At 37.7% G+C, this 24790-nt stretch overlaps 1 protein-coding gene and 1 pseudogene across 1 annotated transcript in view; both read left to right on the top strand.

The window, feature by feature from the left end:
* FRY (FRY microtubule binding protein) overlaps positions 1–24790 on the top strand; it is a 433805-nt gene that overhangs the window by 267563 nt on the left and 141452 nt on the right. Inside the window, 6 exon segments of the mRNA XM_078147059.1 lie at positions 6022–6125; positions 6645–6753; positions 10403–10489; positions 14177–14348; positions 15597–15729; positions 22676–22783. Coding sequence (XP_078003185.1) covers positions 6022–6125; positions 6645–6753; positions 10403–10489; positions 14177–14348; positions 15597–15729; positions 22676–22783 — 713 coding nt within the window.
* On the top strand, positions 20462–20848 carry LOC110215623 (large ribosomal subunit protein eL36 pseudogene; annotated as a pseudogene).

Raw genomic sequence — 24790 nt, 5'->3', positions numbered from 1 at the left:
AGAAAATAATAACAAGATTCATTTGGAAAAACAAAAGGTCCAGAATATCAAAGGAAGTAATGAAAAGAAATGCAGGAGAAGGTGGCCTAGCAATTCCAGATCTTAAATTGCATTATAAAGCAGCAGTCATCAAAACTGCTTGGTACTGGCTAAGAAATAGGGAGGTGGATCAGTGGAATAGGTTAAATATGCAAGACACAGTAGTCAATGACTATAGTAATCTATTATTTGATAAACCCAAAGACCCCAGCTTCTGGGATAAGAACCCACTCTTTGAAAAAAACTGCTGGGAAAACTGGAAAAGAGTATGGCAGAAACTAGGCATAGACCCAAATCTCACACCATATACCAAAATAAAGTCAAAATGGGTTCATGACTTAGATATAAAGGCTAATACCATAAGTAAACTGGGAGAACAAGGAATAGTTTACCTGTTAGATTTATGGAGAACAGAAGAATTCATGACCAAACAGGAGATAGAGAACATTATGAAAAGCAAAATGGATAATTTTGATTACATTAAATTGAAAAGTTTTTGCACAAACAAAGCCAATGCAACTAAGATTAGAAGGAAGGTAGAAAATTGGGAAAGAATTTTTACAACCAGTCTCTCTGATAAAGGCCTCATTTCTAAAATATAGAGAATTAAGACAAATTTATAAGAACACAAGCCATTCCCCAATTGATAAATGGTCAAAGGATATGAACAGACAGTTCTCAGATGAAGAAATTAAAGCCATCTATAGTCATATGAAAAAATGCTCTAAATCATTATTGATTAGAGAAATGCAAATCAAAACAACTCTGAGGTACCACATCACACCTATCAGATTGGCCAACATGACAAAACAGGAAAATGATAAATGTTGGAGAAGATGTGGGAAAATTGGAACACTAATACATTGTTGGTGGAGTTGTGAAATGATCCAACCATTTTGGAGAACAATTTGGAACTATGCCCAAAGGGCTACAAAAATGTGCATACCCTTTGATCCAGCAATAGCACTTCTAGGGCTATATCCCAAAGAGATCAAACAAATGGGAAAAGGACCCACATGTACAAAAATATTCATAGCAGCTCTTTTTGTGGTGGCAAAGAATTGGAAATTGAGAGGATGCCCATCAATTGGGGAATGGCTGAGCAAGTTGTGGTATGTGAATGTAATGGAGTACTACTGTGCTATAAGAAATGATGAACAGGCTGACTTCAGAAAAACCTGGAAAGACTTGTATGGTCTGATGCCGAGTGAAGTGAGCAGAACCAAGGGGACTTTGTACATAATAAGAGCCATGTTATGCATGACTAATATTGTTAAACTGAACCCTTCTCAGCATTACAAGGATCTAAGACATCTCCAGAGGCCTCGGATGGAAAATGCTGTCCACATCCAAAGAAAGAACTATGGAAGTCAATCGCTATCACTTATTTTTACCTTCTGTTGAGTTTTGTTTCATCTTTCTGATGGTTCCTCCTATTGGATTTAATTTTTACTTACAACTTCACTAATGTGAAAATATGTTTAATAGGAATATAAATGTAAAGCCTATATCAGATTGTGTGCCATCTTGGGGAGGGTGAGGGGGAGGAAGGGGGAGAAAAATTTTCAACTCAAAAGCATATGGAAGTGATTGTTGGTAATTCAAAATAAATTAATAAAATAAAAAAAAGAAATGTATGACCGGAAGAGAAAGCAATCTGCTCCCGTCTTTACAAGAGCAAGAGATAACTGATAGACAACATGTATTCTCCATTAGGCTCCACATAATGTTAAGAGGAGTAAAGGAAGACACTGTATCCCAAATACTTTGGGCAAACTCCCTGTGGAAAATGTATTGGTGGACATAGACAAGAGTCATATAGGATGAGAAAACGTGACATGTTAAAAGTATTTACCTTTGGAAGGAGTCCCTATGTGACTGAAATCAGATATGCTGAGGTTCTTGTTCTCTATTTCTGTGAAATAGTGAAAGACAAGTATGATTCATTCTGTTTTTTTGAATTAAGGAAACTGGGCACAGGCTTGGGAATTATTTCCTTTAATTCATGGTTAATGTCAAAGCTTGAATCAAAGTCTCCTCATTTCTAGTCTAGCAATTGTTCCAATTGTTATGGAATTTCAAGAAAGTGTTGCTAATTATTGCCTGTTCTTCCTCACTTAGCATACGTTTCAGTGTTGTGACTATTGTCGCCATTTGCAAACTGTGCTTTGATGTATCTATGTAGTAATATGATAATAGAGTGATGAATTAATATATGAATGAATGGATTTTATCAGTGAGTGATTGTAGCAAGAATAGGTTACAGATCACATTTAGGACAACATACCACATGAACAAATGTATGAAAACATGTTCAATTTTTTAAATATTTCACATTCTTTTTGAAAGATGTCCTGCAGAGATACAGTGTTCAGTATTTCAAATTAATTTCTCAGATATTGGAGTCATTCTGATTTGACATTAACTGTCTTTCTAACCCTGAGAGAATCTCTTATTCCCTTCTTCCATTGGCATATGTCAAAATAGAAGCAGAAATAAGTACTTCAGAGCAGTTTTATGAATTCCAATTAAATAGTGCTAATTAGATGGATGAAAGGTAAGTGCTTGGTGATCCAAAAGATGTGGATTATTGTCTGTCGAAACCTCATATATCCAACAGTTGGATCTGAGTTTTTTTGAATTGCAATAAGGTAATTTTAGTGACAATTTTGAATCTTAGCACAGATACCTTGTAAAAGAGAGACACTGGGAAATGTAAATTATGCTAAATTAATGTAAAATCAGAAAAAAAGGAGGAAGAAGAGAGATTATCGACATAATGGGTGCAAGAAGTACATCAATCTCGGTTATGAGTGAGAAATAGAGCAAATCATCAGCCCTTTTCAGTCTTGCTCTTGAATTAATTTGCATAGCAACCAAGGGCATTTGCCGTTTTGCTCTTTGGAGTCCCTGGGATAATCTGGAGAAGACCCAGGACAATAACACAGACGTATGATAGGAGTTGAAGGAAGTGTGGGCCATACCACAAACAAGACTTCAGACTGAAGGACCATAAGGGCAAAGAGAAGAAAAGAGGTTCAGAAGACAGGATTAAAAATGCCAAAGGGCTTCTCAAAATGGTGGTATGATAAGAGAGAGAAAGCTTTTCTTGTCATTTACTTTGCCCTGCTGTTAATTAGATATATTTTACTTTGCTATAATATGTGCTCTGATTAGCCTGGTCAAACACATCAGCAGGGACTTGTGAGTCACTAAATCAATTCGTATTTGTTAAGTGCCAGGCATTGTGCTAAGAGCTAGAGATACAAAGAAAGGCAGAAAACAGTCCCTGTTCTCAAGGAGCTCATAGTCAAATGAAGAAGGAAGGAATGAAGGGAAGGCTTTATTAAACACCTGCTATGTGCCGAGCACTGTGCTAGACGCTTTACAAATATTATCTCACGTGCTTCTCACAGCAACCCAGAGAGGTAGGTGCTATTATTATCCCCATTTAACAGTTGAAGAAACTGAGGCAGAGATTAAATGACTTGCCCAGGGTTGCACAGCTAGTGTCTGAGGCTGGATTTGAACATAGGTCTTCCTGATTAGAGGCCCAGCACTCTGTATATTTTGCCACCTAGATGGCCTCAGGGAGGCCATCAGGGAGACAACACACAAATAAATATTACAAACAAGACATATACAGGATGAATTGGTGGAAGTCTCAGAGGGAAGGCATTAAGATTAAGGGAGACTAGGATAGTCTTCTTGATGATGAGACTTTAGCTGTGACTTGAAAGCCAAGGAAGCCAAGAGATGGTAGAGGCAAGGAGGGAGGGAGTCCCAGTCATGTAGAATCGCCAGAGTTGGGAGATGAAGTGTTGTGTTCCAAGAACAGCAAGGAGGCCTTGTGAGTTTTGGTTTTTCCATTGATGCTGACCCGTAAAGTACCTGGAACTTAGGCTGCCTTTCCTGGGGGGAGGTCAATGTGTAAAGGGCCCCTGGAGTACTATTATGCGCCATGTTGCTTGGCCTGTATGATCTACCCCTCAAAAAATGTCTTCAGTTCCCCTCGAAACCCTTATTATCAGGTGTGATCTGAAGCCAGCTGAAACCTTCAGTTGTAAATTTTCAGTGTGAGCATCTGTACCTCAGAAATTGACAAATACTACAAATCAGAGCTTGATATATTTGTTTTGTTGATTATCTAAATTTAAGAAAGTGGAAAAAATACTAGTAATGCAGATTAAACTTTAAAGTATCATGGTTTTTTGAGAGCCAGCATACCACTGCTCATAATATTAACGTTATTGTGGAACAAGTTTGCTCAGATAACTAATAGACCTTGGTGTGGGTCAGTTTATGTAAAAGAGTTCCAGTCTTCTGGCAAATGAACAGCCACAATAACTATTTAAATCAATACTTAATCTCAGCAATGTAAAAGATTTTTTAAAAATTCAAAGTAACATTTATTAAATTTTACTTAAGTTATCCCAATACATCCACTTCTTCCTTACCAACTATCCCCACCACTATACTAAAAGTGGTCTCTCAAAAATTACTAATCACTATGGATTTTAGTGACCTTTTTTCGGGCCTCAGCTTCCTTGGCCTCTCTGTTGTTCTTAGAACAGCCCTTCTTGCTAACTTTTTGTTTTTCTCTCCTTTAACTTCTTTCCATGCCCTTTACACTGCTGTCAAACAAGACTGTTCTTTGTACTCAATGCATACAGCAAGCTCTTTTGACTCTATGCCTTTTCATATAGTCAATCCAGTTCAACATTCAACACCCACCTTTCTTGTTTTCACCTGTGAAATTCTTTGCCTATCCTTTAAAGTCCAACTCACTGCAATTTTACCCATTTATATCCACCCCCTCCCTATGTCAGCAACATCCTTCTCTCTGGAGAGCTCTTTGCATTATATCTCCAATGCATCTATAACGTAATGTTATATATTACAGTTTCAATTACTAGTGTTGATGTCTTATTCCCTCTGCTCTCTATCCTAACACTAGCACCTAACATAGTATTCAGTATGGATTCAGTGTTTATTAAATGTTTGTTTAACTGACTTAAGTGTGAAAGCACTTTTAAGAGCATAAAATTGGAGCAATTATCATCATTATGTACAATTCATTATCTGTAATTATTGGAGAATATCCAGTGTGAACTAATGAAAAGACTGAATCATAGCATATTTTCAAAGAAATGCAGTTATTAGTCTCAAGAACATACAGTATCATTAACAAAGTTGCCAAGTGATAGTCTCTGTCAGACCTTCTTTAATAAATAGATAAGAAGGATTCCTTTTTATATGCAAATGCAGGCTTCTAAAGTTATTTTAAGAATGCTTAAAAATCTAGTTTTCTTAAATTACCTAGTCCCCCTTGCAAATCTTCTTTCCATTTTTCAACTCAGTGATAGTGCAAAGATAGACTTTGGCCAGACATATTTCACAGTTGTCACAAATTCTGAATTAGTATGTTCCCAATTAATTCAGCTAAGAGGGAAAATAGCTAAAGTAAGAACAGCAAGTTAATTGAATGGATAAAGAAAGAAAAATGAGACAGACTGTGATAATACGAAGACTGATGGTTAAAGACAAAATTGAAAGGATGGAAGAATAGGAAGAGGCCGTGTTTATAGACTAAAAGAAAGGAAAATGGATCTAGGCAGCAAGGGTGTTTTTTTTGAAAAGGGTAAGAAAAATTCCTTCATACTGGGAATTATACATATTCTGATGAAAATAGAGTAACGAAAACTCTTCAGCTTCCCCCCATCCTGGACTCTGCTGTGTCCATACCTAGATATAGAGGAAAATAAGTTGATATTTTTGAAAATTGCTCTCCTGACTTCTCCTGGTGGTCACCTAAATTCCCTCTCCACACATATGGGTAATATTCAAGCACTGCCGTGCCCCTAGGGTCAAGGGTCTAGCCTCTACTGTCATACTAGGCTCTCTATTCCCAAGATTACTTAGAAGAATCATCTCTCTCCTCTCTGCTCAAGTGTGAACTTCATCTCTTTGTTTTTGTTATAGAATAAAGACCCCAAGATGGCCCGAGTTGCACTGGAGTCTCTGTACCGACTACTGTGGGTTTACATGATTAGAATCAAATGTGAAAGCAATACAGCTACTCAGAGGTAAAGGTTTTGGTTTGGATTCACGGTCAGAATGCTCAAAGATGAGTGAGATGGCATGTTCTCCTGCATTGTGATCTAAACTATTGTTTGAACCAAGGTATGATTGCTTTTAAAGGGACGACCGCAGAACAATTTCCCAGGTTTTATTTACTTGTCACTTAAACAGCTGTTAACCAAAGCAACTGTTCTCACAAGGGTGGTTCTCTGCAGGGAGTCCAGTGACAGCAGCCTAGAACAAGAACTGCATTACCCATGATAAAAGGAGGAAGGGAGATTTGAGGAAGGCACCTGTCTCCTAACTATGCTTAGTTTTCATAAAAAGTATTTTCCTGTTAAAAAAAAAAGTTTGGTAAATGAGACTAAGGGGGTGGAGGTGATTTGTGTTCCTTTCCCCCCTGCCACATTTTCAGTGATAGTTAGACAAGAAATACCATCTGCTATGTTTCCTTGAAGAATGAGAGCTCAGCCAACAATGCTTGTTTTCTCTCTCTTGTGCTTTGTTTTTTCCTTATCTTTTAGCCGACTCATAACCATCATCACAACACTTTTCCCCAAAGGATCCCGTGGTGTGGTACCCAGAGACATGCCTCTGAACATCTTTGTGAAAATCATCCAGTTCATTGCCCAGGTAATGAAAGAGCCCCTGGCATCAAGGAGCTGTCCAGAATCATTTAGGGAACCTCCTCCATCTTAAGAAATATACAGGTGGGGGTGGCTAGGTAGCACAGTGGATAGAGCTCCAGCCCTGAAGTCAGGAGGACCTGAGTTCAAATCTGGCCTCAGACCAAACACTTGACGCACTAGCTGTGTGACCCTGGGCAAGTCACTTAACCCCCACTGCCTAAAAAAATAAAAATAAAACAAACAAACAAAAAAGAAATACACAGATGAAGGAAAAGCTAAAGTGAAAAAAAAAATTATACCTCAGTGTTAACTAGCCTAGAATTATCTGACTATCCTGGAAGACTCCAATCATGTCTTCAGAAAATAACAGATACTTCTTTGTACTCACTATGTGTTGAGTTCTTTTGAAAATAGAAAGATGAGTAAAATTCAGTTTGTGCACTTGTGTATTATATGGTCTCATAATAGGAAAGTTGTGTGCACAAGTGACTGTAACACAGTCATTCCACAAACAATGGGAATACAAAAATGATGAAATTCCTACCCACAAGTATCTTGCATTCTTTTCTTAAAATTTATTTTATTTTCAATTCACAGAACAAAAAAAAAGCTTTTCCATAACATAGTGCAATAAAAAAGATAATTGCACATGAAACTGTAAATCTAGCATGTACAACTTTCTATTTCCTCCAAATATACAACAAAGTTATCGTGTAAAATTTTTTCTTTTTTTCTTTTTTCTTTCGCCTCCTTTACCCTAGAGATAGCTACCATTAGACACAAATAGGAGTGAGTGTGTATGTGTGTATGTGCATAAGTAAAATTATTCTTTTCATCTATTTATCCGTTCTTTCTCTGGATGCAGATCATATGTTCTTTATTTTTAATTTGTGTATTTATAATAGTGTAAATGACTTAGTTCAAAACCTTTCTTAAAACAATATTGCTATTAATTACTATTACTGTTTACAATGTTCTCTTGGTTCTGCTCACTTCACTCTTCGCTATTTCATGTAAGTCTTTCCATGCCTTTTTAAGATCACTGAGCTCATCATTTCTGTAGCACAGTAGTATTCCGTCACAACCACACAACTTGTTCAGCCATTCCCCAATTGATGGGGATCTCTGCGGTTTCCAGTTCTTTGCCAACACAAAAAGAGCTACTATAAACATCTCATTCACATTCAGAGTTATAATTATTATTTGTGAATTTCCCTCCATCTTATTTTTACTCACTATTTTCTTTCTCAGCCTGTCTTTTTACTTTATCTTCTCCCCCCTCGCCCTCCCACTCTCCACTTCACTCACCCTTCCTAAAGTCCCCTCCATTTTATCCCCCCACCATCCCAAATCCCAATCCTGTGTGGGGCAGGGGGAGGAAAACATCCTTCAATTTTCCCCCACTCAGCGTCAGCTGTTCCTTAGATGAAAATTTGTGAGGTGAAAGTCCCTGAATCTGTGAGGGGAAAGTTTATGAGGTGAAATTTCTTGCTGCCTGAGCGTGAGATGAAAGTTGAGGCAGAATTTCTTGAGGTCTAGTCTGCTTCCCTCAGGGCCTACTGTTTGATGATTTAGTGGCATTGGCCTGGAGCTGTCTACACTTCCCCTCAGGCCAGACCTCAGCCCCTGGCCCTGTCCTTTCTGAGGTCCTCTCAAGTTATCCTAGGAGGACAACTGCTTTATCCCTTTATTTTTGCTGCTGTACATTTGTTTCATGGTGGTTTTCTGTTTGTGGAGAAAATCTGGAGAGCCTGGAAGTTTCTGACCTATTCCACCATCCCCTTCCTCTTTCAACAGCTTACATTCTAATGGAGGAAGCAACCAATATGTGTCTATATATGTACAAAATATGTTCAAAATAGATACAATTAACCTTAGAGGGGAAGATACCAGCAGCTGGTAGGGTCTAGGGGAGAGCTGTACCAAAAAGGCTTCTGTAATGAAGGTGATTCTTGAGCTTTTCATCAGGGATTCCAAGAGGAGGAAAAAAACATTCTGGGTATGGGGGATGGCCAGTGCAAAGGCATGGAGACAGGAGATGAAACACTGTGTGTGAGGAATAACAAGTCAGTCAGTATGTATTTATTGAGAGTCTGCTATGTACAAGGCACTGAGCTAAGTGCTGGGGGTATAAAAGCAAAAGCCAGTACTACCAAACTCTGCCTTGGTCAAACCATATCTGATTCTGTTGAGTTCTGTACAGCACATTTCAGGAGGAGAAAGGAGAGAAGGGAAGGGAACAAGCACTTATTAAGCATCTCATATGTGCCAGGCACTGTGCTAAGTGGTGTACAGTTACGTCATTTGATCCTCACAATCCTGAGCAACAGGTGCTGTTTTTATCCCCACTCTGCAGTTGATGAAACAGAGGCAGAAAGAGGTTAAGGGGCGTGCCCGGGGTCACGCAGCTAGTACGTGTCTTAGGTTGGATTTGAACTTGGGTCTTCTGTCTCCAGGCCTAGCGCTCTTATCCACTGCTCTACCTAACTGCAGTTAAAATGGAGACACAGCAGAGCATCAAGAGAAGGGCAATGAGAATAGTAACAGGCCTTGGAAACATATTCCACAGGAGAACCAGTTGAAGGAAGTGGGAATGGTTAGCCTAAAGGAGAGAAGATTTAGGCCCGGTGGTTGTTGTCCAGCTTTTCATGACCTGTGGACCATTGGGTGAACAGTGTTGTTCGTGGGGTTTTCTTGGCAAGGACACTGAAGTGATTTGCCATTTCCTTCTCCTGTGGGTTAAGATAAATAGCGGTTAAGTGACTTTACCAGGGTCACACAGCTAATAAATGTCTGAGGCTGGATTTAAACTCACGGTCTTCCTGACTCCAGGCTTGGTGCTCTATCCGCTGCACCACCTTGCTGCCCATGCATGTGACATAAATATCTTTCCTTAAATAGCCCCCATTTACTGAATCTGAGTCATTTCTCGCAACTTCAGCTGTAGGAAGAGCCACGGGCTCCTAAATGTTGGAGAGCAGTGAAAATTTCCAATTTCTAATAATAGTTTCAAAAATAGTGACAAGGAGAAGCATCACATTTTATATGGGAAAATACCAAGGCTGCCATTAGAAGTAACCCTAGTTATAAATTTGCATAAGTTCAGATACCACATGTTTTTTTTTTAAAAAAGTTGTTTTTGTAATTAGTGATTCTCTGCTATAGAGCCTAACTGCATTTTTAAAAAATATCTAAAGCATCAATCAGAGAAAAAAAATAAAAGCAAAAATAGTTATTTTATCAAAGGTTCAAGTGTATATTCTCTTCCTGTGATCCAAATACAATTCTACATAGATTGCCTTTCATTTAACAATAGTCATTTTGAAAGGACTAAGGGGTAGACATTGGAACTGTGATTCTGGTTGGTATAGGGAATTCTCAGCTCCCTTCTACCAGTGTTAAATTAGCATCCTCCCTACCACCTTCAGTCTTAGAGAACTGCCTAGATCCCCAAGAGGTTAAGTGACTTGCTCAGGATCACACATTCAGGATGTGTCAGAGGCTAGACTCAAACCCAATTCTTCTTGGCTTCAAAGCTGGCTCACTCTCTACTGCTCCAGTTTGCCATTTGAAGGGACAGAAGAAGACAAAAAGTAATTTTATGTTGAATTTGTAACCAGAAAACTCTTTTGTCTTGTTTTTTTCTTCTGTAGGAACGTTTAGATTTTGCAATGAAAGAAATTATTTTTGACTTCCTTTGTGTTGGGAAACCAGCAAAAGCTTTCAGTCTCAATCCAGAGGTATGAAACTTTTTTGTAAATTTTATATTGGCTTTGTGTTTTATTCTGACAGAAACATTTTTACTATGAGGCATTGGGGTCCAGGGGAGGGAAATCTTTCCTGAAACATTCTAAATAGGTTTCTGTCAAGTGTCATGTTATTTGAATAAACAGCAGTAGTGTTCTGGTATTTCCAGAGTAAAAGTTTGGACGAGCAGATTTTAAATTTGAAAATGTCGGTATGCTGTTTGGCTATACAAGGTGCCCCAAAAGTTTTGGCATGATTTTAAGCTATTGAAGCTTAACCCTGTAATGAGACTTTTGGGATGTCAGTGTATTCATTCCTGCCCCCAAAAGTACAACTCAAAGGAGCATCGATTTAGAGGTGGAAGGGACTTCAGAGACCATCTAATCTGACCCCTTTGCTTTGCAGTGGAGGGAACATCTCCCTGAGCCCATGCTCACACAGATACTAAAGAGCAGAGTCAAGATTCAAAGCCAGGTCTTCTGACTCCCGACCCAGTGCTCATTCCACTGGCACAGAGTCTGTCACTGTTTTTTGGAAAAGGAAAATTTGAAACATTTTAATTTTTGTTATAAACACTTATTTTTGTGAAGCTGGATTCCAGTGTATACTGTCAATCCTTGAAATAAGAATCAAGAATCATCAAAGAAGCACGGAGCGTTAAACCTTAGAACCAGGATTCTTAACCATTTTGGGGTGTCATGGACCCTTTCAGCAGTATGGTGAATCCTGTGGACACTTTCTCAGAGTAGTTTTTGTTTAATTCATAATTGAGGGAAATGCTAATTTTTAGTTCAGATGTTTCAGTCATGTAGAACTCTTCATGACTGCATTTGGGGTTTTCTTGGCAAAGATACTGGAGTGGTCTGCCATTTTCTTCTCCAGCTCATTTTACAGATGAGGAAACTGAGGCAAACAAAGTTAACTGACTTGTCCAGGGTCACACAGATAGTACTTTCTGAGGCCCTGATTCCAGGGCCAGCACTCTATCCATTGCACCACCTAGCTGCCCTGACAATTTTTAGTTAGATGTTAGTAAGAATAAAGATGCAGATTTTTTTCCCGGCTAAGTTCATGAACCACTTGAAATCTCTCCATGGACTCGTGGTTAAGAACCTCTGCCTTAGATCAGGAAGGGATCTTAGAGATAAAGTTCAACCGTTTCATTTTACAGGTGGGAAATTGAGTGCCATAGAGGTAACAGTGACTTGCCCAAAGTGATATAGGATATTAAAGACAAAATGAAGACCGGGAGGCAGGTGTCTTATAACTCTTAGTCCAGTGTTCTTTCTGTAAAAGCATACTGCCTCATTTGTAGTTAGAAACATGTCTGGTAATCACCAAGGCAGATTGAGGTTTCTATCTGCTGGCTTAAAAACAGTGAGCACACCAGCAGTGTCTGGTGAGGCCACCTTGGACTCCACCAGGATATCCCCAGACTGTCTTGATATTTTGCACAGATAGAACATGTTAACTAGCAGCTACTGCTGCTGCTGCCGCCACCATCACCCTTAACTCTGAAAATTGTCCCCAGCAGTCAATCACTGAACCAACAGACATTCATTGACAGTCTCCTCTGTGCTTGGTCACTGAAGAAAACAAACAACCTTTGGTGACATGTGTCAGCAGACAGGCGCCTCTACGTCATTCTTTCTCCTCGCTGCTCAGGTTGAGCCACTAACAGAAATGGCAGTCTTGGTGACTAGGACCGTTAGGAATATTAAACATAAAAAAGTCTGAGCTTTAGGACTGATCTAAGAGACAGACTTGCCCTAAAAAGTGATAAATTACCTTTTGATAGCATTTCATAATATATGAAAGACTTTGCATACAGTCACTCATTTCATCCATATGACAACCCTCCAAAGTAGAAATATGAGGCTCAGAGTTGTTAAATGACTCTTCTTGTCATGAACTAGCTGTTCATTCAGCTGGAAAGGGGCTTAGAATTGAGGCTTGAACCCAGATGGTCTGCACCCACAGCTGCTGCTGTCTGTACACCACTGAGATGGAATAATCTTTAAAGTGATTTTCATACACCTTACAGCAGACACTGTGAAGCAAGGTGTGAGTGTAGTTGTATGGGGGAAAAAACAGAATGAGGCTGATTAAGGAATGACACAAAAGATAAGGTAATTTCGTAGTAATTATATTGTGTTCAATGCGACGTATGCCATGCATTTCAGGTGAGTATTGAAGAGTGATTTTGTATGAATGTTTACAATATGTTTTCAGTAAATACCTGAAGATTTTCTAATATATCCTGTGACAATGGGATTTTGCCTTTGCCTTTGGAGGGTTTCTGATACTCAGTTCCTCTTACTTTTGCCTTAACCTAAAATAACATGGAGCATTGGAGGAAATGATTAAATCATCCTTGCAGATAAATTTAAAAATTTATAAGCCTACATAAAATATTTTTACCGTCCAGGACAGTGCAGCAAACTGAACATTGAGGAGAAAAGAAGTACAGCCTAGGCTAGGAAATTGGGTATTTGTCTTTGGAATGAAATAAAAAATGTATAGCCAGCAGCCTCTCCTCTCCCCATCCCCCACATACGCACATACTCCACTACCTCTGTTCTTGTCCTCAAAAATCACCTTATCTCAATTCTGTTGTAAATGGACCAGGACCTAGCCCAGCAACAAAGGCAAAGAGGCCTTGGGGTTGCTATGGATAATCTACAAATTGGATAATTCATTTGGGTAAAATTGAGAGTTGACTCCATTCATCAACCCTTTCTACATTTATTCATTGTGGTGATATATTTAATGGTGTTATGCATCATGTATGCTTGTCCAGAATTCTATGTATAGTTCTATTTTGTGGCACCATAAGATCCAGAACTAAAAAAAGTACAGGAAAGAACATTTAACGTAAGCAGAGGACAGAAGGACTTCTGTACAACAATAGATTGAAGAGACTAGTACTTCAGTCTAGAAAGTAGAGTGGTAGAAGAAAACGATCATAGTCTATAACGATGAGAGACAGGGATAAGAAATTTTAGAATATTAGAACGAATGGGCATCTCTTAAAGTTTTAGGATGAATCAAAGGAATTACATCCCCCCAAAAAAATAGTAAATTTATTGAACTTGTTATCCAAGAGCTGAGAAAATACAACTTTAAGAAGGGTTTAGATACAATGTTTGTTGCTTATTATAATTATTTCTTTTTTCATTATTTTTATTAATATCTTTTTCCAAATATATCCCCCCAAAAAAATCCATCTTTGTAACAGGTACATAAAAGGTTGTTCAAGAAAATTACAGATGGCTGGTGAGCATATCCTAACTTTTAAAAGTCAGCATCGTAAAAGGCAACTTCCATGGACTAGTGGTCCATGGACCACTTGGGAACTGTTGGTCTGGATGGACCATTGTACCAAGCTAGCATGGAATTTCATATGTTTCAGTGTTTTTAGCAATACCTGACTTAGATTTGTACTTTTTCTGAGTTAAATTTGAGATTTGTTTGTGTGTGCATGTGTTCACTCATCTCTTTTACCTTTCTTACCCCATGTTGACCCCCATGACCAAATTCAAATGATAAGCTGGGTATTTTGTACATGAGAGTGCTTTGTGGATGTAACCAAACTTTATTTCTCCCAAAGAGTTATCTTTTATTTCCATGAGAATAGTAAAATTCTTTCTACTTCACCCTTCCTATATATTCTCTTACAGAGAATGAACATAGGTTTGAGGGCCTTCTTGGTAATAGCTGATAGTTTACAACAGAAGGATGGTGAGCCTCCCATGCCAGTAACAGGAGCTGTCCTCCCTTCAGGAAACACATTGAGAGTGAAAAAAACTTACTTGAGTAAGACTCTAACTGAAGAGGAGGCTAAAATGATAGGTGAGTGATATACATGCTTTGGATTTTAATCTTCTTGAGCTTTTGGAATGACTAGGATATACTTTTCTTTAGTAAAACTTATCTTTAAATGGCATTATGAAAGTAATTAGTGATAAATTTTGTCATCCCGTCTTTCGATTAATTCATGCTGTGCTTTATTAGATTTCTTTTAATCTTCTTGGCACTTCCTGGATGAATATTTTGGCTTCAAAATGTTGAGTTTTTATCTTTGGTCTTTCCAATCTTTTAATATTGATAATCCGGAATCTGTAGTATTGTGCCAAGACATCTGTGTACTTTAGGAGATAATCCTGTTTATGAAACACTCCAACAGAAAAATTTTATTTTATGGTTCATTTTTTTCTTGTTGTTGTCATACAGCAGATTGTCCAGTATATGATTTAAATATCCTAAATCCTACTTTGAGCCATGTTGCCTTCTGAGTTTTTTTCTTTACATAAGATTTTCTCAACAAAATTTATTTTTATTTACTAAAACGATGTTGAATTTATTTGCACTGGTATTAGTTTCCTACAAAGATCCAGAATTTAGAAATCTGGTAAAGAATCTATATGATAATTTCCAAGTAACAGATATATTGGGTTTATGGCCTAAAAGTTCAGGAAAGAAGCATGAGAAAAAACTTCCTATATTAAAGTAGTTAGTAATAATTGTAGAATTCACAAGTATGGTAAAATAAAAGGTTTAAGCCAGAACCAGAGAAGCAATAAACATTGGCAGTGATTTTGATGAGGTCCAAGCTTTACAATTCCATTTTTATAGGGTGTCTATTTACATTCAATCCCTATTTGCATTCTACTGCAGGACATTAATCCCATATTTAATAGAAAACCATAAAACCATAGTATTTCCAGTCTATGGGAATATCTACAATGTAAGTTTAATTCTTCTTTTCCTAACTTTAAATTATATTGTGCCTCAAAGCCTTTCTTCTCTATTCTATTAAAATAAATCCTACATTGACAGTTCAGCAGCTGATATTATAAAGCTATTAAAATCCTGAGCTAGGATAAGACATCATTTATTCATTTAATCAGTAGTAATGTGATTTTTTATGTTAGACAAGAACGAAAATTTCAAATTGAGGCAGTAGTGTTTATGACATAGAATACATACTATTTTCTGACTTTTTATAACATTCCTATGGTTAACTTTTCCTCCAGGCATTTGGAATCTTCAATAACATGTATGTAGTAAAAAATGCAGTTACAATGCCCATCTTTTTAGGTATGTCTCTGTATTACTCTCAAGTACGAAAAGCCGTAGACAATATTTTAAGACATCTTGATAAAGAAGTGGGAAGATGTATGATGCTAACAAATGTCCAGATGTTGAACAAAGAGCCTGAAGACATGATCACGTAAGTTCTAGTAAGGACTAACTTTTGTGTAAGTGAATGTTCATATTGTACTCAGTCTGTGCTGAGTTATGGGTTTATATAACCCATAATTTAGTTTTATTGCAACTAAAATTGTAAAAAAAAAAAAAGGGGGGAGGGAGGGTTGCCAACATTTGTACTATGGCCAATTACAGAAATTAGGATGAACCTAAAAATTCAACAACTCAATGTAACAAGCATAGATTAAGTGCCTACTGTGTAAAAGGAACTGGACTAGCCACTCTCTCTTAATTGTATCTCATACGTTGGAAAAGTAGACAGATATCCAGGGGTGTCTGAACTCATGCATATATTTTATTTTTCAGGAAAGAGATGTTGAGCAAGGGTAATTGATTGCCAAGCTCTACTTCAAGTCCATGTAGTGATATCATGTGGAATGTTACCAATTCCCAGAAAGCACATCCTTATAAATCTTGCCTTCATCTCTTCCCAGTATCTAACATCACAAGAATTTTCCCAGCATATTAGGAGAAGTAATTGAACCACACTCAGCACTTCTGGCTAAACCAGCTATCTCATAGTTGACAGATGGAGCAATGAGGAGAACATTGGACCTGGAGTCAAGCAGACCTCAGTGTGTGACCCTGGGCAAGTCACTTAACCTCTGTTTGCCTCAGTTTCCTCATCTGTAAAATGGAGATAATAGCATCCACTGCTTCTCAGGGTTGTTGTGAGGATCACATGAAATAACATTTGTAAAGTACACTGCATACTTTAAAGCACTCTACAAATATTAGTCATTATTTGTAATACTGGTTTCTAAGGAACACTAGATAAAGGAGAATTCAGATATTCTGACCTTCCCATTATATTATACAATGATCATTTTCTTAACCAAAATCTAAAGATCCAGATTGGTAACTGGATATTGCTAGAGATAAATTATCCTATGATTTGTACATTTTAATTATTAACCAAAAGTCATTCAATCAGCCAGCATTTATTAGGCTCCTACTGTGCGCCAGACACTGTGCTAAGTGACAGAGATACAAAGAAAGGCAAAAACAAACCCCAAAAAAGAGAATAAGGGGATTAAATTAGAGTTCTACATTTTTATGTATTTAAAAGGGCACTTAGGATCATTTTGAGAGGTTGTGTGACTACTGTAAAAGAAATCAAAACTGGCAGCCTGGACACAAAATCCTACATATATGTAAGCAGCATTCTCCATGTTCATACAGGTATGTCCCACCTCTCGTGCTGGAACTAACACTGAATGGAGCATTTCCATGACCAGCTCCAGCACTGGGCTTGAACGAAGGGGAGCACGCATTGCTCTGGGTTGATCTTAACAGCAATCTCACCAAGTCTGCCTGGGGATTTTGACCCAGATCATCCTTAATCAATACATCATTCAGGGTTTAGATTCTCAACTCATCAGTGCTTAGTAGGGACGCTGAAAACTCTCTAACTGAAATTATTTCATTCTTTCATATTCTTAGACCATATGGAAATAATTCTACTGACTGGTGATATATATAAGTAATTATATACATAATATGTGATATACATAATTATTTTTATTAACACCGTTAAAAGAAATTCTTCTGGGAAATAACCAGTCCCAAATGGTATGTTAAAAAATTTTCTTCTTGGGGCAGCTAGGTGGCGCAGTGGATAGAGCACGGGCCCTGGATTCAGGAGGACCTGAGTTCAAATCCGTCCTCAGACACATAACACTTACTAGCTGTGTGACCCTGGGCAAGTCACTTAACCCCGTTGCCTAGCCAAAAAACAAAAAATTTTCATCTTATATGTCTGTGTATATATTTTATACTTACGCTATTTGAAAGTGGTTATTTCTGAATGGTAATTTCCTCAAAATATTTCTTTTAATGATGTTAATAAAAATAATAATAATAATAATAGCTTATATTTACATTGCACTTCGTGGCTTACAAATCACCTTGTTTATATCACATTTGGTCCCCACAACAATCCTATGAGCTAAGTACTAGTATTATCCTATTCTAGATTTGACAAAACTGAGAATTAAGCAGCTTGTCCAGATAATAAGAGTCTAACTGGGGTTTGAACCCAGGTCTCCCTGACTCCAAGCCCAGCACTTTATCTACTGTATTAAGATATATAGACCCTAGTCCCCCATGCCTAGAATTCTCTCTCCTCGTTTCTTCCTCCTGGGTTCCCTGGCTTCCTTCAAGTCTCAGCTAAAATCTCACTTTCTATAAGAAGTTTTTCACAATCCCCCTTAATTCTAGTGCCTTCTTTCTGTTGATTTTCTCTAATTTGTCATATCTACATCTATCTCTGTGCACGCACACACATGCACGTACGTGTATGTATATATGCATTATGTTATCTATACATGTATACATATGTATATTTATGTATGTATCTTGTTTGTACATAATTGTTTGACCATTATCTCTCTCATTAGACTATGAGCTCCTTGAGAGCAGAGACTTTTGCTTTTTTGTATCCCCAATGCTTAGCATTAAGTAGATACTTAATAAATGTTTATTGAGTGACTAACCATAAGTAAAAGACCTAATAGATATTATAAATGATGACCAAGAGAAGAAAATAGATTAAAAGTCTCCCAAATGTTGTTATGCTAAAAAATGTTGGCATACCTATATGTGAATAGTTAATTTGTGTAGTAAATGAGCCCTACTCTATCACTTTTATGTGAAAAGTGACCTTGGGTGATCAGAGACAATTCTAGTGGAATCTAAGCTCTGGCAGGTCTTACTAAGGTAGAAAGGCTTCAAGGGTAGGCCTAACAACAGATTACATGTCAAGCCTCTAAGGGCCAGCCTAGCTAAGTTTGGAGAGACCCATTACATTCTATCCACCAGGTTGTCCAGTAATAAGTGATTAATGTTTTAGATCATGGCAATTCATAAAGGCCATCTTAGAAAGTGTGGAGGGTTATGATCTCCATCAATAGAGGAGGTATATACATTGATCAAATTGTGAATCATTTAAATCATATAGCAGATCATCTAAAACTTTATAGAAAATTCTTCTTGCTCATGGAATAATAGATGGAATGCTAGACCTGGTGTCAGGAAGACCTGAGTTCAAATATGGACTTACTAGTTATGGGACCCTGGGCAAGTCACTTAAGCTCTGTTTATCTCCATTTCCTCATCTGTAAAATGGGATAATAATAGCAACTACCTCCTAGGGTTGTTCTGAGGATCAAATGAGATAATTGTAAAGCACTTACCACAGTGCCTAGCCAAAGTAGGTGCCACATAAATGTTAACTGTTATTATTATCATCATTGCCTTTCCCCAGCCTCAGTGACCCAGACAGGATAATAGATAAAGTAAGGTTTTACAAATTTAACTGATTTTTTTCCATGATAGAATCATATCAATCAATCAGTCAGTCAACAAGAATTTATTAAGCATGTGTTATTTACCAGGTACTGCTAGGTATTGGATATACAAATGTACAGAATATAAATATAGCATAAATACAAAATAAATACACAGTGCATTATAGGGAGAGGGGGGAACACAACATAAAATTTTAATTCTACCTTTCCAAAAATAAAATGGAAGCTGGACAAGCCATTTAAAATAATCTGGCATTACCCAAAACCAAAAGGGTTAAATATAATTAGTAAAAGTGGAGCTCTCTTAATTCAATTTAATAAACGTTATTAAGTGCGTACTAGATTGTGCAGATCCCTAGGTCTCCCTAACTTAACAGGATCCATGAGACCAAGAATTTGTGGAATTGAAGTTTTCAGTTGTGTCTGCAACTTTGCCAGCCCTTGTCTTCTCTAGACATGAATTTGAAAATTCAGTGAGACTACCTCTCCATTCTTTGCCCCTTTTATGAGTGATGCTATTATTAGACATCTGAGCTGGCCAAAGATAACAGCGTTAATAAAAATGTTAATAAATAATTTGACATCTGCTAATAATGTTTCCTAGTTAAACGTTGCTCATGGTTCTTATGCTTCCCATAAAGAAAGTTAGAAAGGAAGAGGAAATCATGAACTAATTAAAGTTTTTAATCCAGGCAATGCTTTATCAGTCTTGCAGAGCTGATTTTCTACTTTAAGCCAACCAAGGTCAGCTGTTTCCAGGCAGCTTTAAAACTAATCCCAGCTGTTTGAAACATCTGGTAAGCAATCTTAGGAGAGTTTTTTAAACTATATACATTAGGATAAGTGAAGAACAAGGACAGATCACCAGGTTCCCATGGCTCTGTATCTAGATGAAAGTTTGATTTAAAGGCATAACTTCCCATCAGTGGATGGAAGAAACTTCATTGGCTACACTGAAAATATGAAAGCCAGTATGGAGTAGTGGATAGGAAGACAGGCTTAGAGCCAGAAAGACCTCGGCTTAAATTATATCTCAGGAATCAGATAGAACCCATAAGAAAGGTCTACTAAAAGGACTAGAATGTCATTCTATGCTATTCAGCTGACACAGAATGCTGCATTTGACTTTTTTTCATTAACAGTTCTCTACTCAAGATAATAACCTTATAAATACATGCTAAGAAACAATCTCACACAGCAAAACATCATCCTAAGAAACATTGCAAAATTAACTGTAACTTTCCTATTGTAATGAGAATGAATTCCACTTGGTATGTATGTGTTTGCTTTAGACACCATTTCAAGAGTGAATGACTTTGAAGTGGAGGCTACAAATCCCAGAGTTCAATGCTCTCTCCTTCCTTCTGATGGCTGCCTTTGGGCCTCAGTAGCGCCGCAGCCATGGCCATCCAATACCCCATGGCCGTAGGCCTCAACAAGGGCCACAAAGTAACAAAAAATGTTTCGAAGCCGCAACACTGCCACCACCATGGACACTTGACCAAACACACCAAGTTTGTGAGAGATATGATCCGGGAGGTGTGTGGATTTGCCCCTTATGAGAGGCGGGCCATGGAATTGTTAAAGGTCTCCAAGGATAAGCGAGCCCTTAAGTTCATCAAAAAAAGGGTGGGAACTCACATCCGGGCCAAGAGGAAGAGAGACGAGCTCAGCAACGTCCTAGCTGCCATGAGGAAGGCTGCTGCCAAGAAAGACTAAGCTGGACCCTGTCAACCTTCCCCACTTACCCAATAAAGATTTGACAAATAAAAATTTTTTTTTTAAAAAGAGTGAATAACTTCTCATGCTACCTACCTTCTGACAGAGAGGTGTGATAGACTCAAGATGCATAATGAGTCCTCTACATTTGGAGACATGGCTAGTGTAGGAATTTGGTTTTTTGATGACGCACAGTTGTTATTAAGGTTTTGTTTTTCTTTCTTTTAATGAGCAGGTAAGGTAGGAAATAGATGCTTCTTTAATTGAAAAAATAAATTTAGAGAGAAAATTATGACCCAAAAAAAAGAGTGACAAGCTTCTGAGTTGTTTTGCATTCTCAATACTGTCTTTTTCCTAAGAGGATTTTAACTTTGAACCAATCAGGCATTCTTTGTAAGGAGAATAAAGTGTTAGAATTTAGGTATATGATCACAGCCTTTCAACAAGTAAATTATCTTAAAGCATTTCTAATTGATTTCATTTTTCTATAAAATTATTGAGCAAGTAAGTGGCAGAGAGTCAAATGACCATCTGTATAAACAATGAAAAGTCAGCAGTTTTCCATGAAATGTGTTGTTTCCTTGCTAATTTTACACAGTATAAATACAGAACAGACAGGATGCTCAAGGCAGGTATGCCTTGTATACATCCTGCACATTCTCAGCAATGTGATTGAAAAGGAGATGAAATATTCTCACAGAGTTCTTTCCTGTCTCTGTAAGTTCAGAGGTCATAAATATAATGTACTCTTATCCCTGTAGGATGGCTATGCCCATTTTTTAGACAGGGCTAGGTTGTGAAGCACATTTTTGGTGTTAAATCCATTGTGTTCCCCTGGAATATGTAGAAAAGAGGATAAGTTTCTTAAGAGATACCTTCAGTTGCCTCTTGGAGGAGGCTGTAGTTTCATGTCATTAATGCCGTATTTTTGAATGCTGTCTTTGGAATGAGTATAGTATAATCCTCATTGATAACTATGCTCATACTTATGTTTGAGTTTGGTGATCTTTCCATAGACATAGGGATAGGACTGGACCCTACGACGATTATAGGGATCTCCCAAATGAGAAAACTCCCTCTACTAAGGTGGATCCAGTGTTGTTTAGAAGAGATTAAATGACTCTATAGTGTAAGAAATATAATTTAAACCTAGTCTTTCTGGCTCCAGGCCTGACTTTCTGTCCACCACTCCATACTGGCTTTCATATTTTCAATATTGCCAATAAATACTCAGGCCCATGGATCTACAGAGTGAATGGCAAACCATTTAAGAGTATGACAGGTAAAGTATAGTAGAAAGAGCTTTGGATTTGCAATCAGATGACCATGATTCTAATCCTGACATTGCCACTTACTACCTGTATGACCTTGACCGATTCCTTTCCCTTCTGTGGCTTTCAGTTTTCTCATCTGTAACATAAAATTAGAGAATTGAATTCAGTGACTATCAGGCCCCTTCCGGCTCTAACATTCTGTAATTCTATGATACTGATATCAACATTTTGATGCATAAACATTTTCTCCTTAAATCAACAGCTGTGTATTTCATTTAAACTTTCTTCAAATCTCTTGGAGGTGACCCCTCTAGTTGTTTATATGTTAGAAAATAATTACAGTATAATGAATTTAATTCTGGACCAAGAGGAGTACTGGATTCTCCTCCCTTCTCTGCCACAAACAGGCTGTGTGACCTTGTTCAGATCAATTAACTTCTCAGGGTCTCAGTTTCCTGATCTGAAAACTAAGGAAGTTGGACTCTAGCATAGCTGTCTTTAAAATTCTGTGATTCCATATACCTATATGTATAGGTAGAGATGTAAGTTCATTTTTTATAAAATTTCAAACTTTTTTTTAGTTATAAATATTGTTTTCAACTTTCAGGGGTGAGAGAAAGCCAAAAATTGACCTTTTCAGAACCTGTGTTGCTGCAATTCCTCGACTGCTTCCTGATGGGATGTCCAAACTGGAGCTGATTGACTTGCTGGCCAGGTAAGTGAGCAAACAGTGCAGTGACTTTGGGGGAACAGACTCCAACGAGCTTCTGTGCTTGGAAGTATTTCCCAAAAGACAGAATGGTTGTTAACTCAGTTGCCAATATTGAGAACATACATACTGTCAGCAAGCCATTGTTAGGCGCTGTGGGGGAGATGGAGAAATGGAACCTGACTTCAAGGAACAAATAGTCTAAATTAAGCAAACGAGTCATGTACATTTAGCAGCACCTGTTCCAAATGTTTTTCCCTTAAACTCCAGTGGTTCCGTATCACCTCCTAAGGATCAAAGTGAGGTCAAAGTTATTTTAGTTAGAATATTAAGAGAGTTTAATTTTTAATGCAGTAAATACCATACTCTACTCCATCTCTGAATATGCATTTATTAAATACCTACCATATCAAATCTGTGTTAAGCCTTGGAGATGCAAAGACAAGAGTAAAACAATCCTTTTCTTCAAGGAACTAAAATTCTGTCAGCGAGACACTTGTAAATATGTAGGTAGACATAGAATAAATAAATAGTAGTGGGGTGAGGAACAGTAGGAATGGGAACTCAAGAAAGGCTTCCTGTGGAAGGTAGTGTTTGAGCCAAATCTTTGAAGGAAATGAAAGATTCTGAGGTGGGGGAGAGAAAGGAATGCACTCCAGGAATGAGGGAGAAGGATGGCCAGGGCAAAGGTGTGGGTCCAGGAGACTGCATGTCAGGTATGAGGAATGGTAAGAAGACAAATTTGTCTGAACTCTAGAGTGTGTGAAGGGGAGTAATGTATGATGAGGCTGGAGAAAGGTAGATGGGGGACCAGTTTGTGAAGAGCTTTATGTTCCAAGCAGAGGACTTCAAATTTAATCCTAGAGGTATTTAGGAGCCACAGGAATGAGTAGGGAAGTTGGATGCTTACTCAACAAGTTGAAATGCTACCCATCCTAACCAGGCCCAGCTAAAATTCCATCTCCTCAGTGAAGCCTTCAATGTTCTGCCAACAGGAAATAATCACTCTGTCCATCAACCTTCATATAACACTCTGCTCAAACATCTCCAATGTATTTTTGCGCTCTTGCTTTGTGTTATATTTTATTTATGTGTAAACATATTTTAGCCCTTTCACTGAACTACAAGCCACTTTAAAGCAGGGCCCATGACTTAATTATTTTTTGTGTCCTCTTCAGTGTGTAGCATGATATCTCATACATATTAAGTAGTTTCCCCCCCCAAAAAAAAAAAGTTAACCTTGTGCTAGATTTCAAATCTTGTCTTTCTTTTCCTCCTGTAGACTCGGGGTGAACTTTTTAATTAACTTCTTCTTTGTACCCTTAAAGGTATTACAGTTCAAGAGTAACAGTTCCTTTGTGGATAGTAGTTAATATGTGTGAAATATTTTGCCAATTTTAAAGTATTGTATAAAGGTCAACAATTATTATTATTTGCTCTGTCCAGATGTCTGTAACACTTGAGGGTTGGGTTGTTAACTCCTACTGAATTGGCAGGAGAAAAAGATAGGGCTAGATGCAGACCAAGGAAAGATTAAAGAAAGGAGAATACATTATTAAGTGAGCACATAGGAGGACTTTCTCAGGTTCTGTGTCTCCTCTTTAGTACAGGATTGAAGAGGAGATTCCATATTTCTGCTTCTTATTTTGATGATGCCCAAATTGGTAGGTTTGGGGGCAGGACTCAGATGATCTTGTGACTGAACTTCTCTGTTCTCTGGAATCCGCATGGACCTCAGTGACACTACTAAATTGAGATCTTATAGGATTCTCACACCCAGGGAGCTAAAGACAGAGTATCTGGCTAGTTCATGTAGAAGACTGATCTTTACAGTTCTCTTAACAGCTTAATCTAACCAGGCCTGAGTCATTAGGGGAGGGAATTCTATTCGATTTCATTGGAATGCAATTGCTATTTTTAGTGTGTCATGTTTATTATTATGTACATTCTTACCAAGCCAAAGGCAATGGGTGCTGTTTTTATAAGTCAGAGGAACAAATAAATATTCTTGTG

This window comes from Phascolarctos cinereus, unplaced genomic scaffold, assembly GCF_003287225.1.
Source record: "Phascolarctos cinereus isolate Bilbo 61053 unplaced genomic scaffold, phaCin_HiC Scaffold_726;HRSCAF=1367, whole genome shotgun sequence".
In the NCBI taxonomy this organism is placed as follows: Eukaryota; Metazoa; Chordata; class Mammalia; order Diprotodontia; family Phascolarctidae; genus Phascolarctos; species Phascolarctos cinereus.
This window is presented reverse-complemented; position numbering and strand designations above follow the sequence as displayed.